The sequence below is a fragment of the Meriones unguiculatus genome, chromosome 8 (assembly GCF_030254825.1).
Source record: "Meriones unguiculatus strain TT.TT164.6M chromosome 8, Bangor_MerUng_6.1, whole genome shotgun sequence".
In the NCBI taxonomy this organism is placed as follows: domain Eukaryota; kingdom Metazoa; phylum Chordata; class Mammalia; order Rodentia; family Muridae; genus Meriones; species Meriones unguiculatus.
In genome coordinates this window covers 53,072,799-53,090,892 of record NC_083356.1, presented here as the reverse complement: position 1 = coordinate 53,090,892, position 18,094 = coordinate 53,072,799, and the positions used below count along the sequence as shown (strand labels likewise).

Below are 18,094 nucleotides of genomic sequence, written 5' to 3'. Positions count from 1 at the left end.
AAATGAAACTACTAACATCCTTCAACAGATTAATGAATGGGTAATAAAAATATTAACAACGGAATATCATTCATCTCTAAAGTAGTATAAATTCATGAAAATTACAGGTAAATTTAAGGAACTAGAAAATTTTATAATGTTTGAGGTGTCTCAGACCCTGTAAGCCAAACACCATATATCTTGGCTTATTTATGAATTCTACCTTCAAATCTCTAAATGTGAGTACATCAAGCGGATTATCAACAGAAATCAGGAAAGTAAAAGGGAACATATTCTTGAGAGTTCTTAGAAAGAAATAGTAGGCCACAGATGCTATGGAGGGGAAAATATAAAAATGCTGAGGAAGAAATTTAACTAGGGAGGCAAAAAAAGAGAGAGAGGGAGAGAGGTGGGATGTTTGAAAGCAACACCAGGAATTGTGCTATGTTACATCTATTTAAAATTGAAATACATATATACATATAACATTTCAAGTTCTGCTTTTAATATAAAGCAATCACAAAAATAAGGTAATTCTCTGACAGAGAAGTGTCAATAAAATCCTGATATATTCTTCCAGGATGGGGATTCTGAAGCTTATAATAATTTTAATAGTATCAGTGTGAATCTGAATAAATATTACATTAAAATTCCATACTGTTCAGCTTTTTATTGCTATGAAAAAGTTCCTGACATATACAACCTAAAGGAGGGGGTTTCAATCACGATGTATAATGAATAAATTTTGAAAAAAAATTAAAAATTTGAACCCAACAAGCATGAACAAAGAGAGAGAGGTGTTTAGTTCTGGCTCACAGGCTTAGAGGTTTTAGTGTAAAGTCAGTTGACTTCACTATTAGATGGTTGTGATAAACAAGAGCCTTGTGGTGGTGGGTGGGAAAAGCAGAATAAAGATTCTTCCCTTGAGGTGACAAAGAAAGAGAGAGGACTAGAACTAACATTTCCCCTGAAGAATTATTCACCTAGATACCTATGTCTTATTAAAAAAAAAAAAAAAAAGGCAAAAGATTTATATGATCTGAAAAGAAACCCGGGATACAAAGTGAATAAATTGTAATAAATTATATATATATATATATATATATATATATATATATATATATATGTCTATATTGCATAACTCTACCAGCTCACAATATTTTACTCAAATTTTAATTTATTTGGTGGCTTACTGAAACCACTCCAAAAGACAGAGTTTTCCTGATCTAATCTTGTCACTGGAACTAGCCTCGTGGACATAGTCAAAGATCCATTTCACTAATTTTTCAATGCAATGCAGTTGATATTCAGATTGAAGTCCTATAAGCACTCTCAGGATAGTTAATGTAAACTTGGGATTACCTTTGCACTCTGGCTGCCTCCCAGTCCAACTGCCATTGGATAAACATGTTCTTTCTTCTGAGCCATAAAGGATGTAGCCACTATCACAGGCAAAGCGTACAGTGCTTTTAGTTCTGAAATCACTTTCCTGTCTAGAGCCATGACCAGGAGTACCCGGGTCCCCACATGTACCAGTGGTATCACCTGCATGCAGAAAAGGTCGCATTAATTTATTATGATATTCATTTGTTAAGTTCATAATGCTGACAAATAGTCTGGCAGGCTTTTGTTTTGTGCATATCATTTTCACATATCTCGTCTGAATTGAAATGTGTCTCATATTTACATTTGACTAAAGTTATATGAAGCAAAAACACAAATAAAAATAGTTTGGCTATTATGTTATTTTCCTTTTTGAAAAATTATAGACATAATAAAAAGGGCTACAGATAATTTATTAGTATCTCCAAAATCTAGTTAATAATAGAACGGATGAAAAAATTATAAATGATGAAACTATGGACTCAGTGGACAGTACCTTACATAAAAATTTAAAACTGGATTTAATAATGACAAAATTCATTCTTTGAATCATCTATTTGTTAATAATCTTTCAGGTCTCCTGGAAATGTTGTGAGTTAAAATGGTGTAAAAGATACAATAAAACCATTCCTATACATTTAAACTTTTCCCTTTTAAATTTCCTCTTCCAATGACTGTGAGAAAAGAAATAGCAACCAACTGAATATTTTTATGTGTGAAAACACAAAAATAAATTATAAAGAACCCTGAATTTAAAGCGGGGAATCATTGATTCTCCAGTCTGTTTCTGTGCCAGTATCATGCCATTTTTATTACTGTTGTGTCAGTGGACTAGGGAAGAGGGATCTGGGAGGAAGAGGGAGGGAGGATGGGACCAGGAGAAGATGCGGGAGGGGTCTTCAGCTGGGGTACAAAGTGAATAAATTGTGAAGAATGACAATGATAGAAAAAGAAAAAAATGAAGTCATATCACAAACACATCCCGGTCCATCCTTTGTATCCTTCTAACAATTGCACTTACTACATGTTATGGTTATGAAATACATTTTTATTTTAAAAATGGAAAAATTACTTTATGTCAATTACCAGTAGAAATACATGAAAGAAGTTTTACTTTCCTCGTTTCAAAATAAATAAATAAATAGATAAAACTGGGAATCAAATTTTCAGTAGGATTTCGCTTATCCCTCTCATCGCTAGATACATGGACTTTGCTTTCAGTGTTAGTATATTTTCAGTCTCTAAATACTTAAATATTTCTAACCACAGTATACATAGTACTAATATAAAAGTGTGTGGTGAGAGAGAGAGATCTTGACTGTGAGGGCACTTATAACACTCTAGATGACATTTGTTACATGTTCTATGTGGAATCTTTTGTTAAACTTCCTTTCTTAACCTATTTCCTTTCAGGCCATTATGGTTTAAACACAGGCAGCAGTTTATTCTTTAATTCTGTACTAGGTTTTTAAGATACTATATACAAGGGAGGGTGATGTTCGTATAGTAGATCCTTTGGGAACTTATTTATTATGATTAAGTTAAAGATAGGACTAACATTCACTGAAGCCAGTTTTATAATTACAGTATTTTACAGTATTTTGTAAGTTAAATTGAACCCATAAACAATCACTGTGTAGCCACTCACCAGTATTTAGAAGACCTGAGTTCAATCATTTCACCTGTCTCTCTTCTAAAGGGAAAACAATATAAAACTGACCTAATGACTTCCCTAGTAAGGGGATGAGGGGCTGTTTCTGATATGAACTTGGTGGCTGGCTCTTTGATCACCTCCCCCTGGCGGTGGGGGGTGGGGGGGTGCAGCCTTGCCAGGCCTCAGAGGAAGACAATGCAGCCAGTGCTGATGAGACCTGATTGGCTGGGGTCAGATGGAAGGGGAGGAGGACTAGGGGAGGAGTATAGGGGGAGAAGAGGGAAGGAGGGGTGGGATTGGGATGAGATAAGGGAGTGGCTACAGCCTGGATACAAAGTGAATAAATTATAATAAATAATAATTAATTAATTAAAATAGAAGCTACCTATCTGATCTACACAAATAAATTTATATAAAAATGATATATTAATATTTAAGTTTAGAGAAGTATAGAAAAATAGTATAATACCTAGAAAATGGGTGAACATTAATACTAACCAGTGACCTTGTCTATATCTAAAACTTTCATATTTCTAAAGAAAAATAGGATATACATCATAATAAAATGCATCAAATACTCTATGAACAGGTTATTGATAAACCTGTTTTATATCTATTAATTGATAGATAACCTCTATCTACATAATAAATAAATATATATGATATCAATAGTAAATAAAGCCTGCATTGATAAACAGCTTTCAAAAACGACTCATTAGGTTATTCCAATTTAAAGCACTTAGAAACATTTAGAAAAATTCTGCAACTAATTTTTCACTGCTTAGAAAGACAGAGAACTAATTCTGATAAAAAAAATTACTCCAAAATTAAATATGATAAATATTAAAAATAGAATGTTTACTTTAGCTTAAGAAGTCACACAATAATCATGAACATACTAAAACCACATAGTTGTTTACATGGGTCACAACACACTCCACACACACAAAATTTATCATGTACCAACCTATGGTACATGTCCTCTTTTTGTGTGTGTGTGTGGGGGGGGAGTGACCATTTTAAAGGGTCAAATTTCATATATCTTGCATGTCGGGTATTTACGTTACAATACATAACAGTAAAATTACAGTTATAAAGTAACAAAAAATAATTTTATGGTCGGCACATGAGGAGCTATATTAAAGGCTAAAATCACTAGGCTGCTAAGAACCACTGATCTAGAAAACCAACATCCGTTTCCTCTCAGAAATAAAAGTCTTTCAGTCTTCACGCACAAAGTTTTTAAGAAGGTTACTGATGTTCTCAGAGTGTACAGTATGGATTAGTAATCATAGCACAGTTTCTGTCACACACAGTTTTATTGTACCTGAACAGTGAGGCTGAGATCCACTCCAATGTCCATTTAACTGGCAAGTCCTAGATGCCTGGCCTAGAAGAAAACGCTTTCCTGTGCAGGAATAGTGAACTGTTGAGCCAAAAGTATACTTCTCTCCAGACAGGACTGCATTAGGAGGAATGCCAGGGTGTCCACAGTCAATCACTACAATACATAATTTTTTAATATAAAAATTTTTTATATCTCCTATCGAACAACCTGAATCATATTGTTAACAAAATAAAAGTAAATTTTCTATTCAAATACATCAAAGCCTTTCCCAGCCAGTACCCTGAAGATCACATGTGACCAAAGTCAGGGATGACTGTACATGGAACCAAAATCAGAATTTTATTTATAACATTTGTGACATTTTATTATTTTTATTTTGTGAAGTTTTTTCACTTCTCAAAAAGCAATCCCAACAACAGTAAACTGCAATGCACACCCTGTGTTCCATTTCCTGCTCCGCAACTCTGCCTGCCTTCCTGGATCATGCTGGCACTAGGAACCACCAGGAAAGGCTCCTCCCCCCAATTCCCTGCTTGCCAAGTTTCCTTGAAGCACACCCAACGGTGATAAACTGCACCCTGTGCCCTGTGTTCCACTTTCTGGCCCACAACTCTGCCTGCTTACCCAGAGGCCACTCTTGCACCAGGGACCACAAGCCACACAGGTATCAGGGAGCCCATAGGCAAAGTTAGCAAACCCATGGGGGTTTTGTGGACCTATTAGACCTGAAGATATGCTAGTTACCAGAACCCCAGAAGTCACTCAGGGAAGAAGATAGAAAGGAAACAGAAAAACATGGTTGGGGGGGAGGGGAGAGAAAAAAAAAAGCATCTAACAAATATAAACTCACAAATCAGCATCTTAACCTATAATAACCACAAAACACACATGGCTAGATGACAATAGCATAAGATGACAATCAACAACAGCCAGGGCAGTTTGGCTGGCACTTCCAGAGCCCAGCTATCTTACTACAGCAATCATGGATATCCTAACACAGCTGAAGTAAAAAAAAAAATGGTCTTAAATCCAATGTTATGAAGATGATAGAGGCCTTTAAATAGGAAATGAATAAATCCCTTAAAGAAACACAGGAAAGTATAATCAAATAGGTGAAAGAAATGAATAAAACTGTTCAAGACCTGAAAAGGAAAATAGAAGCAATAAAGGAAACACAGACTGAGGAAATCTTGGTAGTTGGAAAACCTAGATAAGAGAACAGGAACTATAGATGTAAGCAACATCAATAGAATAAAAGAGATAAAAGAGATTATCAGGTGTAGAAGACACGATACAAGAAACTGATTCATCAGTCAAAGAAAATATTAAAAATATCTACAAATCCAGTCCTACTAAAGATATGAGAAGAAAAACTCTGACCCAAGGAGGTTAAATACACCCCCAAAAAACACAGGAAATGAATAATTCTGCACCAGCAAAATCAAAAGGAAAGAAGTGTTTACCCGTGTGTGTGTGTGCGCGCGCTAAACACTAAGGAGAACCTTAGGGAGAATGTTTAAATGTCATTCAGAATGGCAAACAGGATAGAGACTAGAAGCAGTGGAAGCGGGGAAATAGGTTGGGAGCCTAGTGTAGAGGGTCCTCTGAAAGGCTCCTCCCTACAGAGAATCAAAGCAAAAGCTGAGATTCACTTCCAAACTTTGGTCAGAGTGCATGGAGTGCTGTGGAAGAAGAGATGTTTGGGGAGAGAAGGACATTGAAGGGACAGGAGCCCCACAAGGAGACCAACAAAGCTAAAGAATCTGAGCCCAGCAGGTTCTGCAGAGACTGATGCACCAACCTAGGACCATGCAGGGAGAGGGCTTAAACCCACTGCTCAGATGTGGCTGATTGGAAGCTCAGTCTCTATGTGGGTCTCCAACTTCCTGTATCATGAACTCAGTTGCTTGCTCTTTGATCACTAGCCCCTGGTGATGCTGCCTTGACAGGCCACGGAGGAAGAGGATTCAGACAGTCCTGATTGGACTTAACAAGCTATGGGCAGATGGTAATGATGGATAACTCTTCCTTTCAGTAGAATAAGGGAAAGGGTTATATGGAAAGTGGGAGGGAGGGTGGGATTGGGGAAGTTGACGGAGGGGGCTTCAATTAGGATACATAATAAATGATTTGTGAAAAACTTAAAATTAAAAATTAAAAAAATAAAGTCAATAAAATAAAGAAAAAGAAAGAAACATACCTCAACACCAAAGATAGATATTAAATCAGAGAAAATGCCTGGAAAAGATTTACCAAACAAATGGACCCAGTAAGCAAGCTGAAGTAGCTATTCATTATAATATCTAATAAAATAGGCTTTCAACCAGGATTAAACAAAAGAGATGGAGGGAACTTAATACTCATCGAAGAAAAAAATCCACTATGATAATGTCTCCAAGTCTGAACATCTATTCCAAATGCAAGTGCACCTATATTTGTCAAACAAACATTACCAAATCTTAAATCACACATTGAATCTCACATATTAATAATGGGAAAATTTAGTACTCTACTCTCTAAATGGACAGGTCAACAATACAGAAAGTAAACAGAAATAATGAAGCTAACAGATGTCATCAATCAAAAGGACTTAACACATATCTATCGAACTTTTCAACCAAACACAGAAAATGCATTTTATTCTCAGCGCAGAATGGAAACTTCACCCAAATTGGCCATATATTAAGTCACAAAGAATTCTGAAGAGATAAAAAAAAAGAAAAATTGAAATAATCTCCTGTATCTTACCAGAACATCACGAATTAAAACAACAACCACAGAAACAAAAGAAAGCCTAAAAACTAAGAAAGTGAATCACTGAATCACTCTACTGAATCACCACCGGGTCAATAAAAAAATAAAGAAATTAGAGACTTTCTAGAATTCAATATAATACTCAAATATATGTAATTCGAGTATATATATATAATACTCAAATTTGTGGGACACAATTAAAGCAGTACTAAGAGAAAGTTCATAGCACTAAGTGCTTTCACAAACAAATAGGTGAGATCTCATAAGAGTGACTTAACATCACACCTCTAAAGCAAAGAGAAGCAAACACAACCAAGAGGAGCAGATAGCAGAACATAATCAAACTCAGGGCCAAAATCAATATATTATAAATAAAGAGAACAATGCAAAGAATCACTGAAACCAAACTAAATGGATGATTTTCTTTTCATATATCACTTACCAAGTTAAATCAAGATCAGGTAATCACATTAAATATACCTATAACCCCTAAGAAAATTGAAAGAGCCATTAATGGTTTTAGGGCAGATTTCTACCAGACTTTCAAAGAGCTAATACCTCAAATTATTCCATATAATAGAAATAGAAGGAACACTTCCAAATTCATCTTATGAGGCGGCAGACACCTTGATACGTAAATTATTAAAGACTCAACCAAGAAAGAGAATTTCAGACCAATTTTCTTTATGAATATTGGTGAACAATACTCAATAAAAAAAACTTGCAAACTGAATCCAAGAACATATCAAAACATCGCAAGTAAGCTTCATCCTAAAGATTAAGGGATGGTCCCCCATGTGAAAATCTATCAATGAAATCCACAAAAAAAAAAAAAAAAAAAAAAAAAAAAAACCTGACACTGAAATAAACCAAAACAAAACACATGATTATCTCATTAGGTGCTGAAAACCCTTTGACAAAACCTGACACTCATTCATGGAAAAAGTCAGAGATCAAGTATAGAAGCACATGTACCTAAACATAGTAAGCAGTACACAGCAAGCTATAGGCCAACATCAAATCACAGGGAGAGGAATTCCACTAACGTGAGGGACAAGACAAGCCTCTCTACTCTCTCCATATGTACTTAATAGATTACATAAAATATTAGCTAATGCAATAAGACAGCCAACGAGCAAGGGGATATAAATTGGAAAGGAAGAAGTTAAAGTATCGCATTTTGCAAATGATATAGCGATACTTTAACTTCTTCCTTTCCAATTTACATTCCCTTGCTCTTTGGCTGTCATATTGCATACAAACGATAACCCAAAAATCCTACTAGGAACAACTACAGCTGATATACACATTAGCAAAATGGATAGATTAAAATGAACTAAAAATATCAGTAGCCCTCTTTTATACAATTGATAAATGAGCTGAGAAAGAAATTAGGGAAACAAACATCACCTTTACAATAGCCACAAATAATCTAAAAATATCTTCGGGTAATTCTAACCAATCCAGAGAAAGAACTCAATGACAAGAACTTCAAGTCTCTGGAGAAAGAAACTGAAGAAGGTATCAGAAGATAGAAACATCTCCTATGTTTATGGAGCAATAGAAGGAACATAATAAAAATGGCTATCTTACTAAAAGCAGTCTATAGATTTAATGAAAGTCACATCAAAATTCTAACACAATACTTTCCAGACCTTAAAAGAGCAATACTCAATACTTATGAAAATAAAAAATAAAATCCAGACAACAAAAACAATTATTCTGATAACTTCTGGAGTTATCAGAATCTCTGATTAAAGCACAACAACAATTAAAACCACATGGCATTATCATAAAAAAAGACAAGTAAATCAATAAAATTGAATTGAAGACTCAAAAGTAGATCCATATACCTATGGACATTCAAAACTCTGTAACAGAAAAAAGAAAGGACTTCAACAAATGATGCTGTTCTAACTGGATGTGAGCATCAATATCATAGATATTGATCTATGATCTTGTAAAAACTTTGAGTCCAAGTGGCTCAAAGCCCTCAACATAACATGGAAACTAAATATCAAGAAATCAAGCAACCCAATTAAAAATGGGGTACAGAACTAAACAGAGAACTCTCAAAAGAGGTATTTCTAATGTTTGAGAAGCACTTAAAGAAATGTTCAACATCCTTAGTTATCAGGGAAATACAAATCAAAACAACTCTGAGATTACATATTTCACTCATCTGGATAGCTATAATCAAAAACTCAAGTGATAACTCATGCTGTTGAGGATATGCAGCAACTATATGACTCCTGGGCATGTACCCAAAAGATGCCCCACCATACCAAGAGGGCACTTGGTCAATTATGTTCAGTGCATCTCTTTTCATTATAGCCAGAAACTTCACACAACCTAGTTGTCTCTCAACCGAAGAATGCATAAAGAAAATGTGGTACATTTATACAAAAGGAATGTTACACAACTATTTAAAAAATCATGAAATTTGTAGAGAAATGAATCGAATTAAAAAAGATCATCCTGAATGAAGAATCCCAGACCCAGAAAGACAAACATGCTACATACAAACTTGTAAAGGGATATTAGCCATAAAGTGCAGGCTACTGAAACTGACCAGATTCTATAGACTTCTCCCTCCCCAAGTAAATATAAGCAGTAAGGGCTGGCAAGAGACACTCTCAGAAAAAAGCTAAAAATGGTTCACATCAGCCAAGCAATCCGGAAGCAGGGATCCGTAAAAGGCTCCAGCCATCTGAGCTGCCTGAAAGAGACTGCCTACAACCCAGTTAAGCATTACTTGAGTTGTACAGTGTACCCCGAGTTTAGGCTTTCTTAAACTGTCTCTCATGATGGACTGGATTTTAGGTGATGTAACCATCAATCAATCATTTCTGCTTCTGTTATAATCCCTCACCCAACTTCCTGTATATAACCCCATTGGTGGTTGCCACACTTTGGTCTTTAAGGGGTCTCTATCAGGGTTACATACATGTCTGTTCCACGCTCTCTAGTGATAGTGATAATACTATAGATGAATTTATACATTTTAGAAACTAAGGTGATATTATCAGTAAGTCAATGAATTTGCAAAATATGTCGATATGTGACTTTGAAACAAATCAGTCAATTAAGTCACTACATTTTTTTTCTGGTGTATAGTTTTGACTATATGATGGCAATAAAAATAAGTATTGTTTCCATGATACTTTCTATAGAGACAATGTAAAATTAACATTATCTACTTACTGATACACTCTGGTAAAGGTTTGTCCCATTGTCCATTTGGCTGACATATCAAAACTGAAGAGCCAAATAAAAAATACCCTGGATTACAGTCGTAGAATACCACAGTGCCATAGGTGAAATTCCCATGTTCTATTTTGCTTTCTCTTTTAGAATTGGCTGGAATTCCAGGATCAGAACAATTGACCACTAAATAAGTAAAAAAGTTAGAAGTTAGTTAAAGAATAATATAAGCATACCTAAATATAATTCAGGCAAACATTTTAAAAACTTAGTTCCCGAAGGAAGTTTAGTCAAGTAAACAAAATATTCTATAAATTGAGTTAATCCATGAGCTATTGAAATTGTAATCTAAAGTTTGTGTCTGCTGAAACAGAGGAAAAAATACAGTAAATTTGGAGACCGTTGTGACGTCTAAAAATTATGTTTAATTCAGACTAAAGAAGAATCCCACTTAAGTTATTTTTGTTGACCATAGAAAGAAATTGAAGAAAATATTATTTTAACAAAATAAAACATCATGTTCTATTGAAAAATAAGAATTCACTGAAGAATTCTCTTTAATATGTTATTATCTGGTAAACAACAAAAAGAATTTATCCAAATAGCATGATAACCTAGGAAGATTCTGTAGAAGTACAAAAAAATGAATACCAAAATAACATTTCAGTGGTCATTAACAGAAAGGCAACTTAAAATGATCTTAAGTACTTTTTATATGCTCTCCAGAATAACTGTGACCTAGTAGTAAGCAGGAAGAACGCGTTACAATTCTAGTAATACTAACATAGAAGGATGGAGACTTTACAAATCCCATCACCAGACAAAGAAACATGAGTAACTAATTACTACTGAGAGAAGACTTCTCTCTCATGATGGGCCCCCTAGTTGGTTAAGCAATACAAACTGATAAAGTAGTAAACCATGCATAAACAAACATTAAAAAAAGACTCTGCCAGCTATATTTACATATTTGTATACAAGAAAAAAAATCCCAAAATTGAGAGTGAAGAGGGGACATGGGAAAGCTATGAAAGGAAGGTTCTTGACCAAGGAAAGTGAAGGGCAAAAATTATGTCACTGTATTTTTAAAAGAATTATAAGTGAATGTATAAAAATAAAATTGAAAAAAAGAAACAATTGAAAACATGGAACAAGATGACATCACTATTTAAACTTTTGGTTTTATTACTTAATAATACCCTAATATTCAGCCTTAGATGTTCACATTTATCACCTATGCCTTTATAGACATATTCTTGCCATGTCCCCAGATGGGAGGAATATGGTGAACTGGTTACCTTTGCACACAGGGGGAGGATGGCTCCATTGCCTGTTGGCCTGACACTGGGCCTTTGTTGGCCCTTGCATAAGGTACCCAATATTGCAAGAGAATGTTACCACATCGTTAAAGTTGAAACCATTTCCACTTGTTCTTCCATAAATTGGGCTACCAGGATGACCACAGCTAACAGCTAAATCATTGGGGAAAGGAGAGAAAAATAAGTAATATCAATTATCACATGACAGTTATCTTTAATCACTTCAAAATAACAAATAATTCATTTATGGATATATACAAAGTGTTTTTTGATAAAAAATATAGAAAATTAGTAAAATAATATATTAAGAAACACTATTCAAGATTGTGTGCTTTTAATAGCTAAATAGTGTAAATGTACTACAATTTCTGTATCCATTCTTCAGTTGTGGGACATCTAGGTTATTTCCAGCTTCTGGCTATTACAAATAAATGTGCTATGAACATAATTGAGCAAATATCCTTATTGTGTGGTGGTGCATCTTTTGAGCATATGCCCAGGAGTAATTTAGCTGGGTCCTGAAGTAGCACTATTCCCAATTGTCTGAGAAAGCACCAGATTGCTTTCCAAAGTGACTGTATAAGTTTGCACTCCCACCAACATTAAGGGAGTGTTCCTCTTTCTCCACATCCTTGCCAGCATGTGCTGTCACTTGAGTTTTTGGTCTTAGCTCATTCTTACTGGTGTAAGATAAAATCTCAGAGGCATTTTGATTTGCATTTCTGTGATGACTAAGGATGTTGAGCATTTTTTAAGGTGTTTCTCAGCCATTAGATATTCCTCTGTTGAGAATTATGTTTTGTTCGTTATCCCATTTTTAATTGGATTATTTGGTTTGTTGGAGTTTACTTTCTTGAGTTCCTTACGGATTTTGGTTATTAGCCCTTAGTCAGATGTAGGGTTGGTGAAAATCTTTTCCCAGTCTGTAAGCTGTCTTTTTAGTCATGTAATACAGGATAATCATGCAACAATGCACAGACCTAAAAAAGCTAAATAACAAGGAGAACCCTAGTGAGTATGCTTAATTCTCATTCAGAAGAGCAAATAGAATAGATACCTGAAGCAGTTGAAGAGAGGAAACAGGATGAGAGCCTACCTTAAATGTCTTATGAAAGACTCCACCCAGAAAGGATCTAAACTGATGCTAAGAGAGTCATAGGAAAGAATGGGAGGATAGAAGAACCCAGAGGACACAGGAGCTTCATAAGAAGACTAACAGCCAACAAATCTGGTCCCAGGGGGTCCTGCGTAGACTGATGCATGAACCAAGGGCAGTGCATGGAGAGGACACAGATAGCCCATAGGCAGCTCAGTCTCCATGTGGGTACCCTAGTAAGGGGAGCATGTGCTCTCTCTGATGTAGATGCTGTTACCTTTTCCTTGATCATCCTTGATCAATTCCCCCTGGTGGGTGGCCTTGATAAACCACAGAGAAGGTGGATGCAGGCAGTCTGGAGGAGACCTCATAGACTGGGTTAGATGGTAGGGGAGGAGGGCTCTCCCTTCTGAGGACTAAAGCAGAGGGAGAGAGGGGAAGAGGGAGGTAGTGTGGGACTGAGAGGAGGCAATGGAGGGGGCTACAATTGGGATGTAAAGTGAATAAATTATAAAAAATAAATTGAAAAATTTAAATTATTTTTATATATAGATATCAGCCCTCTGTCTAATGTAGGGTCGATGAAGATCTTTTCTCAATCTGTCAGTTGCTAGTTTGCTCTATTGACAGTATCCTTTGACTTACAGAAAATTCTCAGTTTCATGAGATCCAATTTATTAGAGCTGGTGTGTTGGTATTCTGTTCAGAAAGTTGTCTCCTGTACCATGTACATTTCCCCACTTTGTCTTTTAATAGGTTTTGAGTCTCTGGTTTTATGTCAAGGTCTTTCATCCACTTAGACTTGAGTTTTGTGCATGGGTGATAAGTTCTACTCTACTTGCATTTTACTACATACAGACATCCAGTTAGACCAGTACCATTTGTTGAAGATGCTTTCTTTTTCCCATTGTATAGTTTTGGCCTATTTTTAAACATGTGTAGGAGTGTTGGTTTATTTACAGTTCTTCAGTTCAGTTCCACTGATCAGCCTGTCTGTTTCTATGCCCCTACCATGTAGGTTTTCTTACTGTTGCTCTGTAGCATAGCTTGAGATCAGGGATGCTGACACCAGCAGAAATTCTTCTATTGCACAGAATTCTTTTGGCTATCTTGAGTCTTTTATTTTTCCATATGAAGTTAATGGCTGCTCTTTCTCTGTCTGTAAAGAATTTGGTGGAATTTTGAGGGAATTGCATTGAATCTGTAGATGGCTTTTGGCAGGATGGACATTTTTACTATGTTAATCCTACCGATCCACGAGCATGGGAAATCTTTCCATCTTCTTCAGTTTATTTCTTAAAAGATTTGAAGTTTTTGTCATACAGGTCTTTCACTTGCTTGGTTAGAGTTACACCAAGATAGTTTATATTATTTGTGGCTATTGCGAAGGGTGTTATTTTACTAATTTCTTTCTCAGCCCTTTTGTTGTTTGTATAAAATTAACTTGAAAAAACACATTTGCTGAAATTGTTTATCAGGCATAGGAGTTCTCTGGTAGAATCTTGGGGGTCAATTATGTATGCTATTGTATCATCTGCAAATAGTCATACTTTGACATCTCTTGCAACTTCAATCATCTTGATCTCCTTTACTTGTCTTATTGCTCTAGCTAGGACTTCAAGACCTATATTGCAGAGATATGGTGATAGTGGGCAGCCTGTTTTAGCCCTGATTTTAGCAGGAAAGGTTTAAGTTTTTCTCCATTTAACTTGATGTTGGCTGTTCGCTTGCTGTACATTGCATTTATCATGTTTAGATATGTGTCTTGAATCCCTGATCTCTCCAAGACTTTAAACACGAAGGGTGTTAGATTTTGTCAAATGCCTTTTCAGCATCTAATGAGTTGATCATGTGGATTTAGGTTTTTAGTTTGTCTATATGGATTACTTTAATGGATTTTCATATGTTGAAACATCCCTGCATTTCTAGGGATGCTTTGCAAGTGGAGTGGTGGAGCGAGGGGGATGTTTCTAACATGGACTCTATTGCCTGCTTTTGGATCAATTTCTGCCTGGCAGGAAGACCCCTGGCCTCAGGGGATGAAGATATGTGTAGTCCTGATGTGCTGGGAAAGTTTAATAGGAGGGACTCCCTTTTTCTGGGTAGGGGGAAGGAAAAGGGAAACAGGAGAAGCTGAGAGGAGGGGAGGGATGGGCACCCACAGGATACAAAGTAAATAAACTAATATCAAATTTAAAAAATTAAATTAAATATAGTAAAGATTTTAATAATAAAATACATTATATGTATACCAGTAATATATACATTTTTCTCATTATTGTTGCTCGTAATAGTACTTAAAATTTGTTTCAAACTTTAAAGTATTTATAATATAATTTATTTATTCTTTTTGTGACTTGTGAATTTTTTATCTTGTTAGAAATGCTTTCCCAATATATATTACTAATGTATTTTTCTGTTTTACTGAAATCATTAAAAAAAAAAGATGGTGTGCTTTTAACACACTGCTTTTCTAATTTGTGTGTGAGTGTGTGTGTGTGTGTGTGTGATGTGCATTTTGTGTATTTGCACATGTGTGCTCAGGTGAATGCACAGAGGCCACAAAAGGGTGTTGGCTGCCTTCCTCTATCAGTGCACACCATATTCCCTGCATCTGGAGCTCAACTGTTTTGACCAGGCTGGCAGCCTGTTATACCTAGCCATCCTCTGTCCCTACGTAAACTTGGGGTTACAGACTCAGGAGAGACTGCATCTTTATAGTTACATAGGTACGAGGACCAGAACTCAGCTCTTCAGGGTTGTGCAACAAGCACTTTTAACCACAAATCATCTCTCCAGCCAGTAATTTATGGCAGCATCAATAATGTGCTATATGTTTAATGCTTCATGTTCTTAGTTTATTCTATACAGTTTTTTAAGTTGTTACTCTTCTTATATATCCTCACATAATACCAAAATGAAAAAAACCTGTAATGACAGGAGTTTCCGTCTCTAGATGCCTGTAGCAAATAACAAGTGACAAAGATTAACTTTAATTACTAATTTTAAAGGCTCGGGTATATGTGTTCATTTTTCAATATAATTTTGGAATAGTTGTTTTGGTATTATTTAAAAGAAAAATCACTAAAATTGGTAGTGAAAGGTGCTGTGGTTTTAATAGGTCTAGTTAATGTGGAAAACAGGGAAGACCACATGCTGCTGCCCTAAAAGTTTCAATCATGTTTTGAAATAAACACTGCTGACATCCGCCAATCCCATTAGTCTTCCTGGATATTATTTAATTACTTGAAAATTATATGCTCAGTAGAATTATTTAGATCCCTTTTATGCCTTGGTCCTTGAATTAATTCTATGTGGTGCTGGATTTCCCCAAACACTGCGTTTCTAGAAAGCGTTTTACTATGTCAGCTCGCTGAGTTAGTCAGAGCAGCCCAGTAACGATGCTTCATAATTGGGCACAGAAAAGACCACCGCTACTTTTAGTACTTTCTATATGACCCAGGAGCAATTATTTTTAAAATGCATTGTTAATGCCAACCTAGTCACTCGGAAATTTAACTCCATCTTATTCTTGTTTAAAATTATCATTACATAAACCAGTTGCCCCCAAGGGCCTATATTCATTTCCAGTTAATCATTCAAGCAGAAAAATTGTAACATTTCTTGGTCAGGCTTGGATTTGGATGAAAAATAAAAAATCTAGGACAGGCCCACGCCAAATATTCTTCTCCCTATGTTACCCACCCGTGGTATAAGTGTGTATGTGTGTCTGTGTATAAGTACTTAAGAAGGTGATTGTCTAATATACCCTTTCTTATTGAAAACCTCAATAATCAAAGGCACTTCTTATAAGATTTCTATTGACTAGAAAGTGATAATGATATAATTCATAAATATTACTTAGTCAATGATTAAAGAATTATTTCTCTAAAACTTCCATAACATATTTATATCCTACAATATCACTTCTAAACAATGTTGATGTTTAATAGACTGCCATCTATTAAACAATATTTTAAAATATTTTTCTTTTTAAATTTATTTTTCATTATTATTATTATTGATTACAATTTATTCACTCTGTATCCCAACTGTAGGGCCCTCCCTCATCTCTTCTTGGGTCTAATCCTCCTTTCCTCTTCCTCCCCTATGTCCCTCCCCTAGTCCACTGATATGGGAGATTCCACTCTCCTATTATCTGACCCTACCCTATCAGGTTTCACCAGGACTGTCTGTATCCTCTCTCTGTGGCCTGGTAAGGACACCTCAGTAGGGAGCTGATCAAAGAGCTGGCCACTGAGCCCATGTCAGAGACAGTCCCTGCTCCCCTTACTGGAGAACCGACATGGAGACTAAGCTGCCCATGGGCTACATCTGAGAAGGAGGGTCTAGGACCTCTCCATGCATGATCCTTGGTTGATTCATCACTCTCTTCAGGCCCCTTCAGACCAGAATTTTTTGTCTCTGTTGGTCTCCTTGTAGAGCTCCTGTCCCCTCCAGGTCTTTCTATCTGCCTCTTCTTCCATAAGAGTCCCTGCACTTTGCTCAAAGTTTGGCTATGGTTCTCAGCATCTGCTTCAACAACCTGCCAAGCATTGTCTTTCAGAGGCCCTCTACGGAAGACGCCTTTCCTGTCCCTGTCTTCTCCTAATGTAGGTAATTAAAAATATTAGGAGAAATTAAAAGATATATAGATAAAGAATAAAATAAATTACAATATCACTTTATAAACACCTACAGATTGATGATAATAAGAAAAATCAATAGAATGATCCTTATTAAGCTATACCTTTACTTTTTATGTGGCAATGATAATAAATATGCGATACTCAAAGCTAGAAGAAATCTAGAGAAGAAAATATGGTTGATGGAGACAAGTTCATCTCCAATAACCAGCTATAATGCTATAAAGGGAGCTGAGACGGGGAGAAGATTGTTTTCTTTGAAAAAAAACCAAAAAACAAAAAACAAAAAAAACAAAAAAACAAAAACAGAATACATGGGACAGAAAATTGTCCAAACACAGGTGGTTATGAGGAATTGGGAAAAAATAGTTTTTTACTTTATACTCTGCTTCACAGAAGCAGTCTGACTTAAACCTTTACCCTGACTGACGTAGAGACGATAACAGAGGATAGTATTGTGCAAAGGAAGCATGTGTTGCCTACGTGACAACACTTGCCTATTATACAAAATGCTCTCAGTTTCATCCTTAGACACACACACACACACACACACACACGTTGCATTACACCAAGTCACACTATGCCGCTCTCTCTTTCCTGATTCTGAGTTCTTCAGACCCTTTCCACAAGTGTTCAACACCCAGGACGCCTTCCATTTCTTCCTCCGTCTTGAAGTTGCTATGCTTTCTCATCATTAAAATAAATAAAGAA

The 18,094-nt window shown here is 35.8% G+C and overlaps 1 protein-coding gene across 1 annotated transcript in view; it reads right to left on the bottom strand.

Moving 5' to 3' along the window:
* Csmd3 (CUB and Sushi multiple domains 3) overlaps window positions 1–18,094 on the bottom strand; it is a 1,323,831-nt gene that overhangs the window by 55,529 nt on the left and 1,250,208 nt on the right. Inside the window, exons 55-58 of the mRNA XM_060389430.1 lie at window positions 11,621–11,794; window positions 10,323–10,508; window positions 4,344–4,517; window positions 1,342–1,524 (exon numbers count right to left, since the gene is read on the bottom strand). Coding sequence (XP_060245413.1) covers window positions 1,342–1,524; window positions 4,344–4,517; window positions 10,323–10,508; window positions 11,621–11,794 — 717 coding nt within the window. The remainder of the gene's footprint in view (window positions 1–1,341; window positions 1,525–4,343; window positions 4,518–10,322; window positions 10,509–11,620; window positions 11,795–18,094) is intronic.